Source organism: Serinus canaria, chromosome 3 (genome assembly GCF_022539315.1).
Source record: "Serinus canaria isolate serCan28SL12 chromosome 3, serCan2020, whole genome shotgun sequence".
Taxonomy (NCBI): domain Eukaryota; kingdom Metazoa; phylum Chordata; class Aves; order Passeriformes; family Fringillidae; genus Serinus; species Serinus canaria.
Window position 1 is genome coordinate 79,486,404 of NC_066316.1, and position 26,343 is coordinate 79,512,746.

Sequence of the window (26,343 nt, forward strand, 5' to 3'; positions counted from 1 at the left end):
ACCTCAGCCCAGGGCTGTCCCAAAGCAAGGCAGCCCCCACCATGCAGTCCTGTGGAGCTGCTCCTGTGGGCAGCACAAATGGCCCAAGCTGGTGACAGCTGGAAGTTGTGAGCTACTTCAGCTGCTTTCCAAGGCAGGCTTCTCTCTGGTGACACACACTCACTTCACCAGCTGATACTGCCAGCATCAGTGATGATAAACCCCAGAAGAGGTTAAAATAGATATAAAGCATTTTCACTTTGCAGCTTGAGATCAGAGTTTTTGAGAAGGGCAAAAAGCAGTGCTATTATATTAGTATCACAAATAACACACACAGACATTCTGAGAAACACTTGAAGTTGTTCTCAAAGCAAAATGGCTCAGTTACTCATTGTGTGTTCTCAGAAGAACTCAGTTACTATGTTCCTTTCATTTCATGGGGGGAATGTCAAAGGAAAGAATTTCGGGAACCCCACAAGCGAAGGCAGCAGTCACACACCAGATGCCCACCAGCAGCAGCACACTGCTGTAACCCTGCTCAGGGCTGCCTTAAATATCTGCATAATGAAGTACCTGAGCACCAACATCCAGGTTCTTATACAGTTTTCCCTATTTCCTTTATCTCTGAGTCAAAAACCATACTCAAATCTAGACACTAAGGTACTATCACCACTAGAAGCACCTTGTTTGTACTGTTATTGACAAACCAGTACAGAGAGCTTCTACCATGAAGTAGAATTCCAGCATTGATTTGGATTTTTTTCTGCAAAGAAGGAGAAAAGAAGCACAAAAGGCCTCATCAAGAAGAGGCACCTGTGGATCCACCCCTGTCCCACTGCCCTGGTAGCACCTGTGGCTGAGGCAGGGGGTCCACTTGGTAATGAAAGAAGAATGAAGGGGAAAGGACAGCAGTGGGAGCAGAGCATAAGGTAAGGATCACTGACTGCACAGCCTTTGAGCAAATAGATTTTTTTCAAGACATGATGCTTAAACAAATACAGGTTTTGCCCTTTAAATGAAGCAACTGTCCTGCAATTGAGAAGCCTACAGGGCATCCATTTTGCAAACCCCAATTAGGTTATATTCAATATGAATGGCTTGACTCCCTGCCGCAGGAGACCACTTTTTGAGTTTTACAAGTCTTCTGAAAAGAAAGGCTCACACCAAACCACAGCAAAGCAAAGACAATTTCCAACACAAAAGGAGTTGTTGATGCCTCCTTCTTTAAACGAAGCTATTAATTTTTAGAGTTTCTCCTTAAAAAACTTATCATTGCATTAAGGTGGAGAAGTTTCTTCCATACTGTTTCTGTACAATGCTTAGCATTACCCAGTGGTGACAGGACGTGCCCCCAGCACAGAGCAAGTGTCAGTGTCACACAGCAGCCAACCAAGTGGGGTGCATGTGCAAATTCCAACTCTGGGCAATGAAATACAACCTGTCCAAGCCATTTCCTCATGGCAGTCTTGGCTAAGCAAACACCACTAATTCCATGGATGTTTAAAACAACAGTTAATTTGATGGAGACCAACCAGGGATTGTGTGTTTCACACCTGCAGATTGACAAAAATTATTTTACAATTTAATTTTATAATGATTTGCAATCGTAATTCTTCTTAGAACTAACATCAGCTTTTTGTAATCTATTTTGTACAGGAAACCAACTTTATAACTTTTAATTTTTTAAAATTAAAGTTATCTACAAAAATAAAGGTTCCTATACCTCAAAATTCTCTCAGCTTTGTTCTATAACAAATCTGATCTCTCAGTTCTTACTGAATGCTAAATAGCACCCAGGGCCTTGAGGTGATGGTATTATTATGGCATGCTTGTTTCACAACTCAAGCATCAAAGGCCACCCTCACCTGATGCTTGGCCATCTCCATTCCCTCCAAAACCACCGTCTTAAAGTCCTCCTGCTTGTCCTGTGGAAGGAAAGAGGAGAACTTTCAGACTGCATTTCATATATGAAAAGAATACTCTGCCGTGAAGGCCGTGCAGTTGCTTGGTTGGGTGCTGTGCTTCAGCTAGAAAAATCACCCACCCTGACAAGTCTGTGATCCAAAAATGGCACACTCAAGCTAGAATGGCCAAGACACTACTAGAGAAAACCAGCACTGCCAGTTTGTGCCTCCGCTGATTTCCAGCACTGCCAAAGGAGGATTTTAGCACGTTTCCCTCAGATAACAGAGCTTGAACAACACCATACTACACGAATCTAAACATGAGTCAGAATGCCCTGAAGGAAAATAAGGATCCACTTCATTTTTTGCAGTTATTTTCTAAGAAAACCCCACAGCTATATGTAATAGTATTCTCCCCTGCATGAAGAGGAAATGGCCTGAAGTCAAAATTTATTTTCTTGTGTTTATCTCATCATTATAAATGTACCTATGCTTCAGTGTGCAACTGCTGCCATGACTAAGGGGTTCCAGAAATTCCAGGAATTTTTCTGAATTCTTGAAGCATACTGTGGGAGTCCTGACTTCAGGCATCTATCTCAGCATACAGTACTTACCAGCAGCATGTACATTTATAAATCACACATGATGTATAAATTCATACACAGAGATTACTTGGAGTGTGAAAACTTTCTAACAGATACTCCATTCAACACCAGGGTTAGAGGCTATGCCTGAGGAGCAGGCAGTTAAAACTCATTACTCCTTTATACATGCAAGAAGATAAATTTAGTCTCATCTTCATGGTTCAAAAAATGATAAAATGCAAAATGAAGATATGCTTCAGACACTATTTTTACACCCCATAATTGTGAGCCTTGCTTCAATAATTCAGATCTGCCTGCAACTAAGTTATCCCTAAATTTAATGTAGCCACTTGTATATCAGCAGTAGTTCCTTTACTCACAGAAGACATTAGAGACTGTAAATGCAGTAGCTACAGCAAACTGCCACTGTTACAGACCTGACAAAGCCATATATACAGAGAAACCTGAGAATAAAACTTCAAAGCTTTCTGCCATATGGCTTTGCACTTCCTCCCTGTTTCCCTGGCTCATCGGTCAACATTTCCCAGTGAACTGCCCCCAGGGGGGCTCTGTCCTCACAGCAGGAGAAGCAAGAATATCTGACAGTTCTTACTTTGTGGCAGCAGAAGGGATCTCCCTGGGACAGGGCTTGGCCAGCTTCCATCGGCTTCATCAGCAGATCAGGCCTCCAACCCCACAAACTGGGGGGTTGAATACATCCCATGCACCAACATAATGACAACCCTCATTCTGTTCCCACTCTACCAACTGTGCAGCAAGATTTCCCCAGAACTGTTTCTACTGATCTCTGCCTTCTTCCATTCATCACAGTCCCAGGTTCTGCTCAGTCTCAACACTCCCATTTCTGTCATGTTTAGGAATGCAACATTTTAAAAAATTTTTGATTGTTATTAACAAAGCTGGTTTTCTACTTCAAAAAATAGGCAGTCAGACTAGTATCTACATATATGACTGGCTATCTGAAAGTGATTTTATGTTGAGTGTTTACACTATTATCAGATAATGGAGCATATTTTACTTTTTATTTAAATAACACTTTTAATTTAGAAATCCGAAGTCAGTGACCATAACAATTTTGATTATGAATTTTTCTGTTGTCTGTTTGATTCATTTTGGGGCTTTTTTGTTTGTTTGATTTGTTTGTTTTCTATACTTACATGTGTTTTTTGCCTGATGTTGACTTGAGATTCCTCCAGCTGGAATCTCCTACACCAGAAAAAATCCTTTTCATTCTTCATTGTTTAAAAAAATTAAAATATTCAAACCCAAACACTGCTGTGTGTTACTGCACATGAAACCTTTCAGTGAAAAGCAAAAGAAAAAAGCACCATACCTTTGCTTTTTTCCGCAGCAGCTTTGCCAGACGCACCACGTAGGGCTTGAATTCCCTCTGATGTGTTCCTTGTCTTCGTACTTCCAAGCCTGAATCATCTGATGCTTCTGGAATAAAAGCCCAACGATACCTGCCATGAGATAACACAAGCAGATGTTATCCATACTGAACAGGCAGGCTTCTCTGAGCAATCAAATATATGACTGGATGAGGAAATCTGGTGAAGCATCAGAGAAGGAGAAAGGAAAAAAGAAACCCAAGTCAACCACCACAAGAAAAAATAATTGAAAAAAACGTTCAGCATTAGATTTAGAAATACTACAGGGCACAATCTGACACAGTGTGCACAAATCCTTCCAGCCTCCAACCCACATGAGTGTCTTTAAGACTGCAGGATAAGGAGGGTTGACCAAATGTCTACAGAGCTGTGCCAGGACAGCAGCCCTCACACAGTCACCAGTGTGCAGTGTAAAGGAAGAGGCACAATACTTTCTTTTGTCCTTTGTGGCCTCTCATTCCCAGGATCTCCAGCAAATGCCAATTGTTTTGCATTCATTTTTTCCCCAATGAACAGGAACAGGATTGCAGAGGCACTGAGGAAGCAGTTTGTTCATGTGCCCACTTCTGACCAATGAAAACCTATAGGATCCCCTTTCTATGAAGGTTTCTTGCCACATCTTCCAGACAGACTGTGCAGGAGCAATTTAAGCAAGTCATGCTCAGATGACATGCAGTCCTCTGATCTCATGCATTACTCACTGAGATGGGTGGATGTATTTTGAGTTCTTAGGCATTACTGCAACTAAGAACTTTAAAAATAAAATACTTGAATAAATCACTACTACTAATGATCTCTCAAGTGTGGCAAATCTCTTGCCACAGGCTAAATCAAACCAGCTTGAACTAATTTGATATGCAGCATCATTTCCCCTCGGGGCCACTCAGATATTGTGAGGGAACAAAGTATGGGCTGCCCTGGCTGAAGTCCAAAGAAAGAAGGGAAACATAAAACCATACACTTTTATATGCTAGAATTTTACCAGGAGGAATGGAAAAACATCCAAAAACTTAAACAACAATGCTTTCTACTCACATCTGAAACTGAGGCAGGTTTTCAGATGGTAAAGCTAGAGCCAAGTCCAGAAATTTGCAAGCAGACAAATACAGGTTCAACCACCTCTGGCTGTTGTAGGATGTAGAAAAACCATTGCCACCTGTGTAAGTTGTCTCCAAACCAGCAACAGATGGGCCAGAAGTTCTAAAATATATTATAGCAGGGAAGTGAGTCATAACAACCTTCTGCCACATTGAAAACTTTATTTTTCTTACTTGCCTTTACAAACACACAACTCTTTATTTACCATCACTATCATGAATTCATAAATTGAATGCCAACACAAGTCTGTGCCATGAGTGCAGTTCTGTATGCATATATACATATGTGTATATATAACTATATGTGATAAAATGTCAATGCATAATGAATGTATTACACTGTATGTCATGAGGAAGTTTAAAATTGTGAGTAATGTTGATATTACTTCATTTGAGAGAAAACCTGTCCAATAAACAAAACAAAACAAAAAACTAAAAAAGTGAGCAAAACTTGGGCAAAGACCTCTGGCTCATTTGAGAAATCTGCCTCTGCTGCTAGAATTGACTGAAATTGGATCACACTGTATAGAAAATAGATGAGATAAAAATGGATAATGAAAAAAGAAAAATTATCTACCTCACTTACCTAATAAGAGAAGGAACTATGATTTCATTTAGACAAAAAAAAAAGCATCAGTCTTATTTAGAATAAGTGTATGACACAGAAAAGGTGTAAGTCATGCCATACATAATTTAATCAGAGCTGCAGTGCATTTTAGTCAGGCAGACATCGTAAGAACACTTGTATCTTATAATTTCCCTTAGTGATTTATGATCAATCTGACAGCACAATTTCTTTTTTGTCCTGAACAGTCTGTCCCTGGTACTGCACTCAGACTGAACTAGCCTTTACTTGTCCTTCTCATTTGAACTCAACAACTCTAAGACAAATTATTTTCAAGAAACACTCCACTCCCTATCAGCATACCAAGGGATTTTTATAAAGTTAAACAAGCAGGAAGTTCATCTATTTACCTGGAAATATCTTCATCAGCAGTGAGCTCCTGTTCCATCAGTAAAAACACTTGCACCTGAAGATCAAATGCTACATTTCAATACCATTTTCAATGGACTGTGACTTGGGAAAGCCTGAGTAATAAGCCTTAGACAAATAGTTTGGAGATTTATTTCCTTTCTTGTATGACTGGACACTGGCACCTTAAAGCTCTTTCATCCCTTATATATAACCTGAATAACACAAAGGCCACAAGGAATTGTCTCTTTTATGGCCAGGGAGACTCTCAAAGACTAATCCCCTTCATTACCTAGAAAGAGAGCAAGACCTAAACGAAATGAAAGTAAAGGATTATTGAATGGAGCAGGTCAGGCTCAGGTGTGAATTCCCAGAAGCACCACAGTCCTGCTAATTGAAAGTAGTTCCAAGACTCTGGTAACTTGTGTAAAGGCCAGGGCACAGGCATCAGAAGACCACACTGAGTAGAATGGGTTTTCTAGTATTTATACTACTGACAGGCTTAAAATTAAATACATCTATTGCTAAAACAACAAGCTATAAAATATTTTATACAGCTTTCCTCCTTCTATTGCTTGGATCTGTGGTTATTCAAGGGCTATGTTAGGCACCAGCAGATTGAAAAAATAATTAATCACAGCAATGATTCTGGTTTGTTCCCTCTGTAATTCAGTCCCTTGGGAACTCCTTGAATAGCAGGCTGAATGGGTCACAGCATGCACCAACCACTCTTCTCCATTCCCACTGCCAAAGCTGACACCCAAAAGGGTGTGCCAAACAGCCAACACAGGAGATTCTGCAGGTAGAAACTCTGGAAACAGATATTTTTACTGTTTTGTTATGAAGAGTAAAATGAGAAAGAAGAAATCTGAGCCAAGCCTTGTATAAATCTAGTCACAAAATTTAGCCCCAATGTGACATGAATGACCATCAAGTGCCAATAAAACATGGATTCCAACTCCTATAGATAGATTCTCATCCCCATTGCTGGAAGAAGAATGACCAGGAAAGTAGAAATGGAGACAGAAAAAGAAAAGCAGGAGTGGGAATGGTGGCGAGGGTACACATACATAAGCAGAAATTGAAGTAGGATTCAGTAGGGAAGAATGAGGACAAATGCAAATTTTATTCAGGAGACAGCTGAACAGCTGAAACAGTGTAAGCTAACAGATGCTCAATTTCATCACAAAAAACAGACATCAGGACTATGAAAATAAGTCAACTTTCAATTTGTGGCCATTGCACATTTATTTGTACAATCTCAAGAAGAGATTTTCTTAAAAATCTTGAAGAGGAGTGAGGTTGTATCTCAGGTGTGCATCAGTCTTCTAAATAATGAATGACACCTTCAACTCACCAGTTCAGTGATCATGGTTGGCCAAAGTGAGGTGAGGTGCTGTGGAGACATTCTTAAAAGTAATACTCTGAAAAACAGGAACACTTGGGAATGAAGGGTGGGCACCTGTGGCAACCGGAGACTTTCTACCAGCCTTTCTGAAACAAAAAGCCAAGAAGGATCCCTCAGTTCAGAGTAATTCCAATGAGAATTTTCTCCTTCCCTCCTTTACTCTCAATGTTAACTTCAAGTACTTGCCATGGTACTGTTCCAGTACTTTACTGGTTTTATTCTGTCAACATAAAGAAATAACCACTCCAGCAATGAAGGAACAAAATAGAGAAACCTCAAAAGAGTGCAGTTGCCTGTTTTGGGTAAGTTCTCTACATAAATGCAATAGTGCATCTGAGAAATTTGCTTATCTTATGCAGAGTTTCACCCATTACAACAGGAGAAGTAAGCAGATGCCAAACAATACAAAAACAGCCTGAACAACTCAGATGTATTATTGTTATTAAAACACTGAACCACCAAAGTACTTGAGAATTTACAAAGGGATGATACAGTTTTATTGAATTATGATCATCTCTAGGCTTTCAATATATACAGAGGCAGACACAAAGAAATTTTTCAGTCAAACCAACACACATGCATGTTGTAGCTCAGACCAGTAAAAATCACCTGATTCCATGAACATAGTAGTCTCAGCTACTGACTTGACTGGAAATTAAAAAAAAAAACCCACAAAACAAACAAACAAACAAACAAACAAACCCACCAAAACCAACTAAATAATTTTACAAAAAATAGATTCCAGAACAAATGAAACCAAAAAGTTGATGCAGCTGATTTTCCATATAAAAGAAGAGACCAAAGCGTCCCTTTGGTGCCATGAAAAAAATCTAAAAGCTGCTGCTAACTATTAGCATCACCTTAAAAAGAAGATCCAAGCAGTTTCCATTCCCAGTCACTTAAGGTAAAGGGTCATTGTAAGAAATAAACTTCAATGATAAATAAGACAGATATACTGAATTGAGGAAAAAACAATAGCAAAAGAAGTCAAGAATTCAAAATGTCAAAGTCAGTTTTCCTATTTCTCCCTAACTGATACATTTTTGTACTTCAGATATTCATATCAAAGTATATTGTGCAGGTATCCAAGGATATTGATAAAATGACAGATCAGTGAAATTATCTGGATTAAAGTCAACGGGCAACCACAATATCTTGAAGTCATTTGAGACTGAAAACATTTTAACCAAAAGCTGCAGAAAAGTTGTTTCAGCTATAGAAACAGTATTACACACTGATCTTGCAAGATAAAAATGTCACCTGCTGTTACTCTGTCACACAAGCATTCCACAGCTAACAGGAAGAAGTCCACTGAACGATACATATTTACTGACCTTGTATGTCTGGCAGGTATTTCTGGTACTGGTCTATCTCGCTGCTAAAAATGGCGAAGGCGAGTCTCTTGAGGAGCATGGCGCGCTGCTCCAGCTCCGCGTCTCTGTTAGCGAACAGATTGAGGGAGCTGCTCTGGGCCACAGCCACTCGTGCTGAAAGAGAAAAGGGAAAGTGCAGCCAAGAGCTGATGAATTTCACTTCTGCTTCATTTCAAGGCACAAATAACTCTGTCTTTGCAATATTGGGGTTTGAAAGCAGATGTTAAGATGATGTATGGTTTGCAATTTGAATCCGTAACCAGAAGTTCAAAATAAAAGTTGAAGGAAACCCTGTAAGTATACACAATAGTGGCTGGGATTAAGGGCTTTTGGGAAAGATTTTAGCTATTTTTTTAAAATAAAATTTGCATATATTGATGCTCAAAAAATTATAAAGCGCAGAATCAAATTTTTTTTAACAAGTTAGTGTCAGATCTTCAAACCCAAACCCACTCTGCTTAATCAGCTTTGCCGTATAGGCAAAATTCACTGTGTGTGAGGATGGTATCAAATTCTCGCACTTCAGGTTATTTATGGAGCTCCAGAAACAAGCAAAGAAAACATGAAAAACACTGAATAAATCAAACTGGAAGGAATGTTGAAGAAGTGTTTTCTTTAAAATACTTATTTTTCATTTATTTAATGTTTATACTGGAGACAAGTCACCACTGTATCAATACTTACTCATCAAATCTCTGAATGTGGTTTTGTCATGTGTCATCAAATTATCCATAATAGCTCTCCAACTAAAAGAGGAAAATTGTACACAAATCAGAAAAGCAAGCAAAAAGCAAGAATTTTCAGGAACATTTGCAAATTTTTTCTGCTCTTTTACTTTAGGCTAAGGCTTTCAATCCAAGCTCTCTGTTTCATAACATACCATTTAATGGTGCTTGGTCTGAAACTGTGTTTCTTGAACCCCTTTCTCCAAGGAAATAAGGGGTGCCATTCAGAGGGACCCTGACAGTTTTAAGAAGTGGGCCCATGCAAACCTCATGAATTATGAGGCCAAGTGCAAGGTTCTGCAGAACGGTCAGAGCAATTCCTCGCACAAAAACCGACTGGGCACAAAACGAATACTGAGGGCAGCTTTGAGGAGAAGGACTTGTGGCTGATGATGGATGAAGATGAGAAACTGAATTTTATCTGCCAATGTGTGCTCACAGCCCAGAAGGGCTGCATCCAGGGCTGCACCAGAAGTGTGGCCAAGAGATCCAGGGAGGTGATTCTGGTAAGACCCCACTTAGAGTATTGCATCCAGCATAAGAAGGATGTGGACTCCTTTGAAGGGGTCCATGGGAAGACCACAAAGATAATCAGAGGGCTGGAGCACCTCTCCTATGAAGACAAGCTGAGAGTTGGGGTTGTTCAGACTGGTAAAGAGAAGGCTTCAGGGAGAGTAAAGGATTTTCTGACAGCTTTCCAGTACCTAAAGAACCTCCAGAAAGCTGAAAGCAACTTTTTACAAGGGCATGGAGTGATAGGACAAGAGGGAATTACTTTTAAAGTAAACAATCCCACTTCTAAAGACAAAAGATTAAGATACTAGGAAGGAATTCCTTATTGTAAGGGTGGTGATGTCCTGGCACAGGCTGCCTGGTGAAGCTGTGGATGCCCCATTCCTTGAAGTGTTCAAGGCCAGGTTGGATGGGGCTCTGAGCAACCTGGTCTAGTGGAAGGTGTTCCCTGCCCATGGCAGGTGCATTAGAAGTAGATGATCTTTAAGGTCTCTTGCAATGCAAAGCATTCTATGTTTCTACAAAATGCTAACCATGTTTTCCTCACAATTTTTTTTTAAATTTTAAGATAATTATTTTTAAAAATAGATTTGCACATAGAAATATACCTCATATCAGTTTCATATTTCATGTGGTAACCTAAACCACAGAAAATCTCGATTTCTCTCAGTAAAGATCTATTAGAAAATTTTAGTCCCTATGTTAATGGAATACATAAAATTTGTAAGGGCCATCAACATAAACAAGAAGAATAAAGTCTTACTGGTTAACACAGGAAGCATCCATCTGGAAGAAACTGGAATCCATAAAGAGGTCAAATGCTTCCTTTTTCCATGCTCTCCTTGTATACTGATATCCACTAAGACTGCTTAATAACTGGACACAAGCTCGATAGCTGGATGCATTGTGAGCACTAAACAAAGAAAAAGTCAACATAAACCAATTCTGAATTGTTGCTCTATAGAAAGTTTGATAGACATCTAATCCTTATCATGCCTGTTTCAACTTAAGTGCCACCATCCAAATTTCTACTGGCTGTAGGCATCTATATCAATCCAATAAACTAAAGATACCTGTGATTACGGAGGTAGGGCACAACATAGTGCATAATGTTTACAAGCAAAGGAATAACTCTCTCTTTTTCATCACTGTAGAAAACCATGTCCAGGAGATGAGCCAAAACCTATGAAATGAGAGGTAGATATGTTATATAATTTATTCCTAAATTTCTTTTTACCTACCATTCAGATTTTTTTTTGTGTGTGTAATGTTCTTTACTGAATATTCAAGTTCATGATAGAAGTGATCATATTTCACGCATCATGCAAAATCCAAAGTATAAAGATTCCATCATTTTTATAACACATTCAAGTAAAAGCACAGAAGCACAAACTCCTGGTTAAAGCATTCTAGAGAATAAACTACAAACAAAGAAAAATTCAAAGACTGACTGCAATTATCAGCGGTAAATAAGATGTAACACAAAGATAAACAAACAAAGCTTAAAATCAAAAAAGTTGGCTATGCTACACATCTGAAAGGCCATGCTTTATACCTTTATACCTCATATCCATCTCAATGGGTTAGGAACAAACTTTTACATGACATGACCAAAAATCCATTCACATTAGTGTTTCCCATTAAATCTCCCTCTCTAATCTTCTAGTGCAAAGCTTTTAACAATATAGAAGTTTATTATAAGACACTATCCATTATCTCCAAGGAAACATTTACCTCAGAAAGTAAGGTCAACGCATGGACACTATAAACAGATGGAGTTATATTTGAAGTTTCCATTGCTGGAGACAGCATATCTAAATGAAGATAATAATAATAAAAACATGTCCAAAGTTAGTTTTCTCAAGCCATTATTTACCTTCCAGCATATTTTAAAAATATACTGTAAAAATACAGAGGTATCATGTGTATAAAAATATGTATTATATGTATAAGGTGTATAAAAATACGTATTTTGAAGATGCAAAAGCTTTCCAGACACATTAGTGCTAGACCAATACTGAAGAATTTTACATGCATTCAAACATAGCAAAGCTGTTCTCTTCATTAATTTGAGCATGAAAACTAATGTTTTGTTTTAAGTAAAGATGAAAATGAACCTACCTTCAACATCTGATTCTAAGTTGTTTCCATCAACCATAATCTTGGGGGAAGGCTTAACCTCTAAGTTTCGTCTTAGCCAAGTGGTCTGTTCCAAGGAAGAACCAGCAATTGCCCCAATGGCATCCACTATCTTGTGTGTTACATCCTGGTAGATAAGAAACCCCAAGCATTTTAAGAACTTTGTGCAGAAGGGCTGTATTCATTGTCCTGACATGTAGAAAAGCCATATAACCACACATAGCATTGCTTTCAAATAATTTCTATATTATCAGTGATTAATAACTTCACAGAAAATGAGAGCTTTTCCAAAAAATTCTAAATACAAGGAGAAGATATTAAAGAGTAATTTCATACTACAGAACTGATATAAAATATTTCTAGTACATTCAAGCATCTAGTTCCAACCCCATTGCCATGGACATGGACACCTTACATTAAACCAGCTGTTCTGAACCTCATCCAAGTGGCCTTAAACAATTCTAGTGATGGGGCAACTGCAACTTCTCTGGGTAAGCAGTTCCAGTGCTCACCACCTTCACAATACAGATTTTTTTCCTAATATTTAATCTAAATCTAATCTCACTTTGAAGCCATTCCCCCTTGTCCTGTCACTGCATGTTCTCATAAACAGTCCCTCTCCGTCTTTCTTGTGGCTTCCTCCAGGTACTGGAAGCCTTCCCATTTCCAGGCTGAACAAACCAGATTCTTTCAGCTTTTCTCTTAAGAGAGGTGCTCCATTACTCTAATCAACTTGGTGGCCCTCCTCTGGACTTGCTCCAAGAGGTCAGTATCCTTCCTGGGCTGGGAACTGGATGATCTTTAAGGCCCTTTTCAACCCAGGTCATTCTATGATTTTATAATTTATTGTTCAGTATTTTAAAAAGACACATACAACAAATTTCTAACCTGTAGATCTCTTTGATCTTTCTTATTCTCAAGACTTGGGTTTTTCATGATGAACTCATTAAGAACACTGAAAAAAATATAGATGTTTAATATGGATTTTCTTCTCATAATATATTATTCAGCAGCTTTCAGATTTAGGAGAAATATGAAGACAATTATTTTTGCAATATTTAATCACTAAACCCGCAGGGATTACTACTTAGCAATATTCCAGGAAACATCTTTTCAAGTTCCTTAAGCTAATTTTTATCATAAGAGTTTACCAAGAACATGTTTTACTTGATTATATACAAAAGTTACTTCAAAGACAGTTAACTAGGGAAGATAAACTCAAAAATATTAAAGAAAATGGTCCTTGAAGCATTATACAGAAAACTTATGCAAAGTTATATTTCTAACAATCCATAACCATTTCCATGGTGAGAATTCAGCCCACTCTAGTAGGCTTCAAATACCTGAGAAATAGTATTTGTTGTTATTTATTAGGAAAAATCAGAAACTTACATCTGTTGCTTAAAGAGCCTGAATCATTGAAATAATCATTAGGGTGAGGTCATGGCTTATATCATACTATAATATAAAATTTAATGTATGTAGCCATTCCTCAGAGAAGAAACTAATTTGATAAGAGCCACAGAACTCGGGCAATAACTCTATGAGTCAAAAGTATGAAACAGATCTAGAAACACTAACACTTCAGAATAATTTCAGACCTACATTTGAGCATATTTGAAAATTGCAAATATCAGGAGCACTTACCCAAGTATGAGAAACTGTCCTGGGGCTGGAAGACCAACCTGTATGGAATCCTTTAACAGAAGCAGTAGTGCTGCCCAGCTGTCCACTAAGCTGGTCACTGGAATCCTAAGGGAGAGAGAGAAGCAATGTCAATCATGAGAACATAATCTCCCTCAGGTATTCCCATAATTTCTTTTTAAGTCACACCTCTCCTGCCAGATATTTCGAATCAACACTCTTACAGTTTCATTTAATACCAGGTTACTACATCAAGTCATTAAGAAACAGATGAAGGTAGAAGAAGAGCATTCTCAAAAGATATGCTTTTCATTGCAAAGCTGGAGTGGCATGAATGAGTAACAGCACAATTAAGATCAGCTTTCTTTGGGCAAATTACCTGCAGGATTTTTAGGTGGGGGAAGATAGGTGATGCAGTACTATGGAACTCCCAAAATAAACCACCATTTTTTAACAAACCTACAGATCAAACCCATTCTTTCTTCACTATTTATGTTACACAGACTATTCATCATCCTATGACAAAAAGATGTAAAATACTCAAATTGATTATCTGTTTCCCGATGACAGAAATAAAATTGAGTTTGTTTTCTCACCTTTGAGTATAAGCATAGAAAAACTGCAACATGCAGACTTCCAGAGAAAGGTGCTTCTAGAAAAGATATGAAACCTGTGTTGTCAGAAAGAAGTGGCTTTTTTTCCCCTCACCAGGGTAAAACTGACAATGCTGTAATGTTACTACAATACCTAAACATATAGCTTAATTAAATAGAATATTAAAAAATGTCCTTTCAGACATCCTTCTGTAAAGTTATACTTCTCTTCATTTATCTCTTAGATATAGTGAAAATGTTCACATTGTGCTGCTCAGCTTTGTCAGTGAAGTACCATATCATCAGTGCTCTAAGCTGCTTCAAGAGGACATCATACAAATCAAGAGAATCTCTAGAGTTTCCATACCTTGTCCTTTGCTATGGCTGGAGGCTGCTTCAGAACTTCTTTCACTGTCTGTATGACAGTCTCTGTTCTCATAACACTGATAGAGCGAACCAGCTCAACCAGCAGAAGTTGTTCTTCACATGCTGTAGGAATAACCTAAAAGAACCAGATGTACATCACAGATTAACCACACAGACAATGGCTATGCCAAAACTAAGGCAGCTGTCCTCATGGGATTGAGATTTTATCACTTAACAGTTCATCTAGAGACCTGATATCACCTACTCTTCCCCTGAAGAATTCAGAAAGATTATGCCATTCTGAAGTGGTACCTCCCTGACAGTACAGTTGCTAATTAGAAATGCAAATATTGTCCATACTGAAATGTCTTTTTTAACTGGAATGTCTGAATTTTCTTCTTCCTAACACTAAATCACTTATAAGTATTAGCACTATTTGAAGTGACCACATTGATGTACATGTACCTTTGTCCTTGAAGTATTTTTGTTTTGCCTCCTTTCATTCCACACAAATGCAATAGCAGCCATGAAGTGAACACCATGATTCATTGAAATTGGACCCAAAAGTTCCAGAATCTGTTGCCTCAAATTCTGAAATATGAAAGCAGAACACATACCGTTTTAGATAAGCACCTTAGCATTATGTTTAAAACCTTTTCTCTGCAGAAAGCGAAGAGGTGACATGTTGCATTGAACTGATAAATTTTAGCTTAAAAGCATATTCAATACTCATCTATAAAAGCCTGGTTTTTGTGGTGAGTGAATAGATGAGGACAAAAGCATAAAAATTCAATTTAGATTTAAAGGAAGAGGATTGAAATTATTTTGATGAAGGTATTAACAAACAACTTAAATGATATTTCTCTGATGTTCTGACCTTAGTTGACCCAAGATTAATAGTGGTGATGGATGCAGCAGCAGCAGCAGTAGTTTTCTCTGAAGAATCTGCAAGGTGCAGGATGCTCCACAGTAAAGTCACAGAAGACATGATCATATGCAAGATAGAGAGGATCCCATTGCGTGCTTCAACCAAATGCTTCTGATCTACATTAACCAAAAGCTAGTGGGAGAGAAGAGGAGAGGAGTATTCAATAACTACATAAACAGCATACTTAAAATAGAGAAAATTTTGACTTACCTAACATGGGAACTTTCAACCTTAACTGTTTTTCATAATTTTTTCATTCATTCTTAAAATACGCACAGCTTTGAGACTTTTAAAATAATAGAGAAACTTTTGATTGAGTTGTGCAATATCAAATGTACTCTGAACATGGGAGGCCTCATGTCTGCAGCGATCAATTTTGTAGCCTCTGCCTATACCTTTGCAAAACAATTATTTCAGAATTTTAAGTCTAGCTAATACTCTAGGTGAAATTATTTACTTACATAAACAAAACCCACTTTTCAGTCACTTTTAAATGAATGGAAAGCAAAGGCGTGTAAGAATAGGGAAAAAGCACAAAACCAAGATTACTGAGAAAAAGGGCAAAAGCTTCTCATGGAATCTGGACCAAATTCTTAACAGACACTACACTCAGAATATCAGATCTAAAAATACTGCTTTACTAAAAAGAAAAATTGTGAATATACAGAAGGAGCAGAAGGATAATGCAAGACATATTGCAAGATGAACACAACAAAGGCAGCTCTAAAAAGTGGAAATTTAAAGGTCTTACAGTTAAGGAATTCAACTTTCATTATTTCAGGGTAACAGAAAACAACCAAAAGATGCTAACAAATACAAAAGTATTCTCTTAAAAGTATCCTCCAAAGAAACCTGTTTTTCTGTTTGTGTCATCAATAAACCCCCATATTTATAACTAAGACAATATATTTGTTATTTTTGTCACCCAGATCTTCATAACTGCGAATATAATCAAAGTCCTTGATTTGACATGTATTGCATAGGAATGCCTCAGATACCCAGATAAGGTTACCTGATGATACTGAGTAGATGGATCCAAAAGGCAGTAATGAATTATTGTTGTGATCCCTTCTAATAAAGTGAGGACCATATCTGGGGGAGTGACTGATGCCATCCAGAGAGGCCTAAAAGAAGAGTAATTTTTTTAAAATTAGTTAATCTCATAGTAAAGTAATTCAAAGCAATCAAATTCAGTTAAAAAGATTATACCTCTACATATACATACCTATTATCAGATAATCCAGTTTCATATTTATACTGCTGAATTAAATTATCCAAGTTCCTGCAGAGCTGAAGAGTCACTGAAACAACCACCCTTTGAAGAACTTTTCCCATGTAAGGCAACGTAGAAGTGATAAGGCCAATCCACTGGGGATGCATTTTACAGGCACAGTGCTGGTGCAAAGCTCGTATCACTGCACACAGAAACATGCCTTGGCAGGTTATTGGCTGGGAATGTAAATACTGGAGAGAAGTCATCGGCTGCTGGGGGCCAATGTGCTCCAGGTCTGTTATGACAAAGTCAAACACTGTTTCATTTTCCTCAGGCACAGTCATTACTCTGTGTTCCAGCACAATCAGCCGCTGAAGTACTTTCAAAAGTTGTGACTGCAGTGTACTACCATTGTCAAACTCATCCTCAGAAAAATTTATAAGGCTGTCTTCAGAGAAGCCTTCTTCTACAGCCACTATATTTTTTCCAGCTGTCTTTTCACTGTGCCATTTCTGGGCACTGAAGATAGAAGACAGTAGACAATGCAGGATCACTTTCTGAACCTTGCACTTGGACAACATATCTGAAATAAAACTAGGAAAGCCCTTGGCAGAGCTTTCTATCACTTTTGCCAGCTCAGCAAAGAGGAGTGTCAGAATTTCTATACTCATCATTTGCATGTTGCGGTTTCCTATGAGGTCTTGTGAAGTTACTTTAACGTGAGTTGGATAATGGCTCCGCATGTAGTATAGACACAAGGAGATGAGAATCTCTATGTACATAGAGCTCCGAAAGTTATGGTTAGAATCAACTGGGATGTGACTATAGAAATCCTTGCCCATAACAGATATTCGATGCCTGGCTAGAAGATTTTGGAGCAATGAAAGCTGAGGAGTGTATGCATTGTTGACACTGGTAGTGGAGATGGCACTTACAAAAGCTGAAGGATTTGTTTTCAGAATTGCCTTAATTGCAGAAAAAGCATACAATGTCCTTGAAGAGTCATACAACTGGAGATAAAGCAGCACATGTTGATACAGTGGATGGATATTGAAGTTAGGAGATTTTCGCATTCCTGGGGATCCAACATCACTTTCTATTTCTGAAATCTCTCCTTCTCCACAACTGTACCAATTTTCTAAATCAAGACCATCACTAAAAAAGACATTTGTTTGTTTAAGCTTTTCTGTTTGTGCTTTCTTCTTCTCTTCATCTTTCTTTTTGGCTATTTTTACCTTAGGTTTTGCACCTGGTTGCTTACCAGCCTCTTTAACAATTGTTTCTTTTTCTGACATTTTTTCTGGTTGCTTTCCTTTAAAGCTGAACTGAATACTACTGTGGCTATGTTTTCTAGACTTTGATTCAGTGGAAGAAAGAGTAAGATCAGAGAAGGATTGCTGGCTTTCTGCAATACAAGGTGAAGAGTTATTTCTTGACATTTCGTCTCCTAAGCTCTCAAGTCCAGTCTCAGTTGAGGCTGATAGTAACTGTGAGCTGTCATTACTAAGTAAACTACTTTGGCTACTTTGAATATTTTGATCATCACTTTTTGTAATCTCTACAGAGCTATCCAATGAGCTGAATTTACATGAAGCATCCTCAGAGTGCAGACTGTCTTTAACTGGTTCAACTTCTTCTCCAAGACCACTTACAACTCTGCATATAAGATCTGTAACCACTTGTTGCACAATTTCATCAGGTGAGTCTTCTTTCAGAGTCTGAGAGCTATCTTGAGCACTCAGGCTTTCTGTTTCTACTTCATAACTGATGTTGTCTCCAGTAGATGACTGAGAACAGCCAGAGTCAGAACTCTGCAGTATTTCAGCCTGATGATCAGGAAGGTCAAAATCAGACACAACCATTGGTATGGTCTCACTGCTGGTACTTAGCAAGGAAAGCCTATCACTCAGAGGATTGACAGTCAGGCTGAAGTTCTCCATTTCATCCACACCAAGTTGCTTCTCATTGCCTTCTTTAGGTATAATAAGTTGTCCTTGGCTTACAGGCATGTTGGAGAATGCTTGAAGAATACAAAAAAATGTATACATATAAGATTTTGTTCTTCAGAATAAGAATTCAGAATTAAAATATAGAATTTAAACTGTTTTTGAGACTTCAAATCATGAAGGCATGGTATATAGTGTCTTTCTATTTCACAGAAGAAAAAATATGTTAATAAGCAAATGACAAGTTCACAAAAACAAAACTAAGTTGTTTTAGCAGTACACCTCAGCAAAACAGCATAATTCTCTGTGAAACAATATGCAGTCTTATCTGCTTTTGTTTTCACAAGAAACAGAACTAGTAAATTCTAAACTAAAATTATGCAATACATGCAAACACCTTCAAAACTTATTGGTATGTTTTCAGCCAGCCCCACATCATTCATAATAATGTTTAATTTCTTGGTTAAGCTTCAAGCCATATTCTTATGTTCTACCAAGACTCAGTAAGATGTAACAAAATGTTCTGCACTGAAATACTTGTATATAATTTTAATATTAAAAAAATACAACTTAAAACAATACTTGGGGCACACAAACTTGAATTAGGAAAATACCACACAAATGCAAACATAAACTGTAGTTATTCCAACACTTTTTTCAGTTACCCTCAAAAATTTCTACTATGATTTTAACATTGCATTTAAACAGCAAGCAAATAAATTAGGGAACTTCCTACAGTCCTCTTGTGTACATACCATCAGCACAGCTGAACTTCTGCATGAACTGCTTTTCATTTTCTTCTTCAGGGTGATTGGGAGATTTAGTCCAGTAACATTCAGCCTGTACTCGCTGAACAGAAACTCGCTGAGTTTTTGGATGAAGAAGCAGTAGGAGCAAAGGTTCAAGAACCCTTGCAATATCATGTCTTTGAAGCACTTGATTTAACCAGGCTTGTCCCACTGACCAAGTAGAACCATCCAAGCTATTGAGGCTATCCAGCATGATAAACAAAGATCTAGAATGGAAAGAAGAAACAATCTAGTGGATATAGTACACTACTCACAAGAGTAATCCCATTTTAATCTGATACATGACAAATTTAATGTTGGTACATGCTCCAGTCTCTTCTCCACACAAAGCGATATTTTCTTTGGAATCAAAACTTTGAACCTGCTCTTTATATTTTAGTCTAGTCTAATGAAGGAGTGTGTAGGAAGAGCTAGTAAATAAGTCAGTTATAACAGTTGCTGTAATAGTAGCAAGATCTAGTATTTGTACAGCTATTAGCATAACAAGCCTTTGTTGCCTTGCAAGTGGTATGCCAGTAAAAAATATACCATTTTAAAAGCCACTTCACAAGGATATATGGAAAATAAAACTTTCAAAGATCTTGTCTTCAAGAACAGAGAGGAGAAATATACTTGACAATTCAGCAGTTTCTACAACCATTATTTCTTCTGTTAACAGTTTTAGCTTTGAGAATCCTTTTCAGACTTTTGGAAAAACAATATATATATTGGACTCTGAATTTTATCTACTGTTTCACCTTCCCCAGTAGTACATGTTCATAAGCTTTTAGCTGTATGCACAGAATTTATCACCATTTATGCAATGCGTGACAGCATAAGATAAAGAAATAACCTTTTTACTCTACACCTTACAGCTAAGTATGCAATACAAAATCTAAGTAAACACTTTTCCACAACATTTGTGCTAGCTGAGGAAAACATGAGTAGTTCAGAGTCCAGATCTTCAGTCTTTTCTAAGAAGATAGTCCAATACCAGAACACAAAACAGAAATCTTCTGCTGCTTGCCCTAAATGACCTCTTACACAAAACACAGATTAAACAAAAGAACTCATATTTTAGCACTTGCTTGCTATTTGGTTTTTAAGTGTTTTTAGTTTTACTGTTACTTTCTACGTAATGTAATTCAATTCTGGGTAGATTTCTCTCTCCTGCTTCTGTATTTATCAAAACACAGCAAGAACTCAGCTACTAAGCTCAATATACACCACAGTGATTTTAACTACAGTGATGATCAACTAATACTGTCACCATTCCTTCTCCACACTCTTTATAGTTACCAGGAAAAATTTACAGCTTACATAATCATAACTGTGAAAACAATTTTGTCTAACACAAATTCTTGTGCACAAATTCATTTCTTGTCTTTCTTCCCTCCTCTTACAGCTACACTGTAGTTCTTCAATTTCTCAATGCCCTATGCTGCTCGTATAATACTGTCAAAGACTTTGGAGTAAAATTATTTCAACTGAATCAGACTTGCAACCACCAACCTGTCAAAGGTGCGGCCAAAGGAAGAAGATTTGTTAATATGAAGATCTCGTGTGAGATGCCACAGCACTGCAAACTTGGCATGAGCTTCCATTCTTACTTTCTGTGGACCAAACCATAAGTTAGATCTGTCAGAATATAAAACTTCTGATAAGAACTGGAAAAAGAAAGTCATACAGCATCCTAAACGATATAAGATATAATGAAATTTACTTCTTTGATTATATGTTATAGTACTAATTTTAATCTTAAAAGCAACAGTAGCTAACAGTAGGTGCCTGTGAGCAATTTAGTAGCATGAAAGGATTCCCTTCTATCTTGATCTTGGCTTGTTTTAAAGTTTAGCCTGTCTCTTTCTAGTCAACTTATTTTGATTCCATTACTGCCATACTAGAAAGAAACAGAATAATTTTCTAGCTAGATATGTACATTGAGCTCTTCACTAACATGTAAAATTTAACTCTGGAACAAATTGGACAAATAGGACATGCTTACTGCCCAAAGGATTCATAATGATTAATACAGTCATAGTAATAATATGCAGAATATCATAGAATATCCTGAATTGGGAGGGGTCCACAAGGATCACTGAAGTCCAGCTCTGGATATTTAATGGTAAAAATGGTGTAAAGCAACAATTGTTCTGTTTCTCTCTTTACTGAGGCTGATCCAGGCAAAGAGTTATTCCAGCAAGGCTGTAAACAACAGTAAATGTCATTATATGACTTGAACACGTGTATAAAAACAGCTTCACCCAAAAGACAAGGAAGCTAGTAAGCATTAGTAACAGTGTACAAAGCACAGCAATCAGGACAATTACACCAAATAAATATTCAAAATTACTTCAAGTTCTATAAGGGCTTAAACTAAATTACTAGATGATAAACAAAGACAAATGGACAAAGTTTTTCACTTGTTAGTTGTTAGAATATATGGTTATAGGACATGAACTGTAGGTATATTTACCTTTAACCAAACTTAGACAAAACTAAAAACTGTTAAAAAACTAACAATCTGGCATAATTCCAGACTTAGTTTACATCATACAATTAAAGAAGCTTTGCAACAGCTTCTTATCTATGCAATATCTGCCACAATAATGGAAACTTTAGGTAAAAGCTATAAAAATTACGAAAAAGACAAATAGTTGAAGTTAGCAAACTAAAAATAGAACAACATCTCCACACTAAAAAGAAAAATGAAAAAAGACAGCAGCATTCTAGAAAGTAAAGCAAACATCACTTGTATTTAGAAAAATATGTTTCTCACAGGAAAATAATCCACAAGACTGCTGTAAAATGCATACAGTTACACAAAATAATATTATTTTGTGATGATTATTGAATGGAGCGAAAATACCAATTCCCAAACACATAGAGATGACTCCATGTAAGCCCTTGCAATCCATGCTGTGAAGATGTAAGAAATCACTGTTTTCTCAGGAAGGTAGGCAGAAAGGAGCAAGTTCTACATCCACAGTCACAGCAGATTACAGATCACCCTAAGTGACACTAAAAATCGTGATCAATTTCAATAATATGGCAAGCTGTGAACTGCACAGATTGACAGACTGGCTCACATTCACTCTTGTTGACCTGGTGACTCTGGTAGAATGGCAAAAAGGTAAGCACTCCTGAAGTCACACAACCATGAGTTGCCAGTATGTGTAAGCAAGTAATTCCCTACTATTCCTACTGTTGGAGCTGTGAAAATAGCTCATATACCTAAAATTTAAAGTGCTGCAAAGGTCTCAAGTTGAATGTCAAATTGACAGCCTCTATGTGAAACAAATTTCTAGGTGAGGAAAAAAAATAAGTAAAGTACCTGTCATGACAAGAACTCCTACGAACAACAGCAAAAACTAAGCACAAGCTTTAAGTATTGGGAAGCACCACATGACTTTGATAAGAGAGAAAGTCTGTTGCTGAATGGTGAAAAACCTCTGTTGTCTAGCATGAAACTAGAGACTCATCACAGACCTAAAATAATATTTGAAACAATGTAAGGCAATATTTCTTTCAATATTGAAGTTATTCATACCCTCCTCTGAGGGGTCTTTTATCTCAATATATTTCTGTATATACTTCACTCATCTTTAGGTAAATACATGAGCAACTTGCCTTGTCTCTGTGAGTCAGCTGCTGACTAATAACATCTTCACAAATGCTGGAAGATGGGACGAGGTTGTGCAGCTGGTAGAAGAGCTCCACACTCTTCTGATGATGTTGAGGAGTGCCATCACCCAGCTGGTCCCAAAGAGTTAAAGCTATATGCTTTGTACATGAAAAGAAAAGTTGCAAGAGACACAAGTGAATGACTATCATGCCTTGTTTTGCTCTATGCAACAATGGGAGACATCACATCTGATGACACCCATTGACCAAGAGGCAATCTGTAGAATGGTTCCTTTGGTATGAACAGAAGGAACTGTTCCAAACACTGCAATAACTTACTACATTAAAAAATTCCTGTTAGAGTCAGAACAGAACTAAATTTTCATTGAAATATAACTATATAATTTATCCTGCTGAGTATTTTTTGCAAAAGATTTCTTACATAAATTACACAAATACAAAAATTGTTTACCACAGTCCTACATCATGCACATCTCAGTTTCATACCTTTGCTGATTAATGCTGCTATTCAATTTGATTTTGTTAATATCTTTAAAATATTCAATTAAACCAGGAATTTCACACAAATGAAGAAAACTTACTGAGTATTTCAAACTTACTGTGTATTCTAACACAGGTTACAAATTCAGCAATAAGTTTGGTTTAGCATATCAAGAATGGTAAAAGGGGCCAAGACTTATTCTTCACCAGCAGAAAAAGCCTAAAGAAAACAGCAATGAGATATAGAATCTCACCTTGAAGAAGTCTGTCTTTTCAGCCATATATCTCAGATTGCCTTGAGTAAGAGGAGGTCTGATGACAACAGCCACTCTTCCCTGGTTAGGACTAAGAGGCTGAGCAGTTTCCACACTGTTCAGATTTTCTCCAGTGACAACAGCAACAGATTGAGTCAATCCAACCAAGTCCATCACAAGGGAAATAGTAACACCCTGAACACTGAAATTGCTTGCCTGCTTGCAAGCATTCATTAAAGTCTGTAGCCACAGTGGAGGCTGTACTTGTTCACAGTCTGAAATAAAAATTACAGATTATACATTTATTTAAATATCCAAATATTATGGAATTTTCCTCTCCATAATTATATGTGCAATTGTCCCTTCATATTTCAATCTGCCCATTTAGGAAAATGTATTCAAGAGGAAGATACTTCCTGATGTATCTTGAAAATAATCCAATTAAGAATGCAATACTGTATCACTTCAAACATTTAGTAATTAAAATGAATAGAAAAATTTTAACAAGGAAGAGAAAAATTTTATGGAAATGCATTCAGATGATTTCCTGCGTCAGAAAAAACTGGACTTTTAGAAGTTAACACATCCTTTCATTCACTTTTTGTCTTCACCAGCAATCAGGAACCTGCAAAGGTTAACCCTCTTAACACCCTAGATAACAGTCTGGAATAATTCTGTAATATATTTTACAGAGCCTAGGATAATATATTATACTCATGCAAACTAATTTTAAATTGACAAAAATAGATTTGCCTGGCAACATTTTAAAAATAGAAGTCTCTGTGAAAATTAATGGTTTGGTGCAGAGCTATGATCCATTAGATCATACTTTGTTTTCACTGTAGGTGGCTGCTTCCCCCTTTTTACTGTCCTCTCACTTCATCAAGCCATACTTTGGGTTGATACTGGAAGTGTCTTCACAGTCAACTCTCCAAGTGAATATTGCATCTTTTTATTTTAGAGATACCAAACTAACTTCTCCTAAAACTTCAAAAGGACTGTATTGATCATGTTCATAAAAAGGCAAATACATCTAGAACCAGACACAAGTGAAGAAGTGTTATTTCTTAGGCACAAATACAGCACTTTTTTAGAATGAAGAGAAGAATGATGCAAATTTCTAATTTATATCCACAGCTCCACTGGAGTCTAAATATACCTAACAAATCCATATTGTATTCTAGAGTGTACAGACATAACCATTGTTTTCAGCTTCACTCAGTTCCCTTTTTAATTTCTTCAATTAAAGATAGCTGAAAAATTAGGCATACAGCAGAATTAAAGGACATTTATGTTAAATATCAGATTAACTTGTCTCCTTCAAATAAACAGACTGACCAGTGATTAAGAGCTGTTGGGTCATATCATTAATGCAACCTTTCAAAAGCACATTCCGAATTTAGGAACCCTTCAACAAACACAGCCTCTTCTGCAGTACAAAAGCCTCATATTAATAGATAGGGTAGTGTGAGAATTATGGAAACGACCTTCTTCCATTCTCTGTTCCAGTGCAATTCTCTGTTATGGGAAGTAGGCCTAGAACTATTCCCATCTGCTCTGACATTCTATACAACAGATGTTTACATTTGAAACAAAATCCTTCCTGTTGGTTTTACCCACCTACAATTGATGCTTATTCCTCAAAGTTACACTGTTTAGTAGACTGCAAATGATAACTCACAAATAGGAATGTTCAGATGATGAACAAGAAACACAAATCCAAGACATTTACCAAAAGTGAAAGGGATTCCTAGAAGCGCTGCCCTCATACGAGGCACACACTACTCAAGCTCTACAGGCTCTCTGCTCTACAGTGCACAAGGCAGGAATAAGCAAGTGTTATGTGCACCAAAAAGTAATAAGCAAACAGCTGACATTTTAGTCTTTGGACACAACACTCATTTGTAGGCTGTTTGGGAGAAATAAATAAATAAACATCTAGCATTTTCAGGGTCATGCTATAAAAGCACAAATATTCTGAGGTAGATATTTTATAAAAGGTAGCAGATCTTTGGCGTTGTCATACTCATAACTAATAAACAGCTATAACCAAATTGCCTTCAACTGAAAAATATTTTATATGTCTGGAAGTTACAAAGTCAAATATATGCTCTGCTCCTGGCTATAATGAAGACATAAACAACACATCTTAAAGACCACAGAAACAAAAGCAGTCATGTTAAATTAGCGTGCTTGCTTCCAAAACAAAAAAACCCCACTCATCTCCAAAAACTGCTCACCACTTAGCCTGGATTTGAAAATTGTAAATAAGAACAAAAAGCTGCAGCTAGGAAGTTTCCTAGAAAAAAATAAAACCAGAGATGACTGTGACAGTAGCCAAAATTAGTGTTACTATTCCTTGCATGTTCCAAGCATTTC

At 37.2% G+C, this 26,343-nt stretch overlaps 1 protein-coding gene across 9 annotated transcripts in view; it reads right to left on the minus strand.

Moving 5' to 3' along the window:
* DOP1A (DOP1 leucine zipper like protein A) overlaps positions 1-26,343 on the minus strand; it is a 61,238-nt gene that overhangs the window by 2,264 nt on the left and 32,631 nt on the right. For 5 of the 9 annotated variants that reach the window (XM_030236438.2, XM_050971998.1, XM_050971999.1 and 2 more), the window contains exons 15-37: positions 23,965-24,239; positions 23,216-23,368; positions 21,098-21,198; positions 19,553-19,812; positions 16,864-18,871; positions 16,651-16,762; positions 15,588-15,770; positions 15,176-15,301; positions 14,712-14,846; positions 14,348-14,403; positions 13,755-13,859; positions 12,996-13,062; positions 12,090-12,234; positions 11,703-11,782; positions 11,042-11,151; positions 10,732-10,881; positions 9,415-9,476; positions 8,692-8,844; positions 7,307-7,443; positions 5,952-6,007; positions 4,915-5,079; positions 3,822-3,951; positions 1,845-1,904 (exon numbers count right to left, since the gene is read on the minus strand). In XM_030236438.2, the coding sequence (XP_030092298.1) occupies positions 1,845-1,904; positions 3,822-3,951; positions 4,915-5,079; positions 5,952-6,007; positions 7,307-7,443; positions 8,692-8,844; positions 9,415-9,476; positions 10,732-10,881; positions 11,042-11,151; positions 11,703-11,782; positions 12,090-12,234; positions 12,996-13,062; positions 13,755-13,859; positions 14,348-14,403; positions 14,712-14,846; positions 15,176-15,301; positions 15,588-15,770; positions 16,651-16,762; positions 16,864-18,871; positions 19,553-19,812; positions 21,098-21,198; positions 23,216-23,368; positions 23,965-24,239 (4,829 nt within the window). Of the gene's footprint in view, positions 1-1,402; positions 1,533-1,844; positions 3,695-3,821; positions 3,952-4,914; positions 5,080-5,951; positions 6,008-7,306; positions 7,444-8,691; positions 8,845-9,414; positions 9,477-10,731; positions 10,882-11,041; positions 11,152-11,702; positions 11,783-12,089; positions 12,235-12,995; positions 13,063-13,754; positions 13,860-14,347; positions 14,404-14,711; positions 14,847-15,175; positions 15,302-15,587; positions 15,771-16,650; positions 16,763-16,863; positions 18,872-19,552; positions 19,813-21,097; positions 21,199-23,215; positions 23,369-23,964; positions 24,240-26,343 lie in introns of those variants that run through there. The other 4 variants (XM_050972004.1, XM_050972003.1, XM_050972002.1 and 1 more) reach the window with 4 other exon arrangements.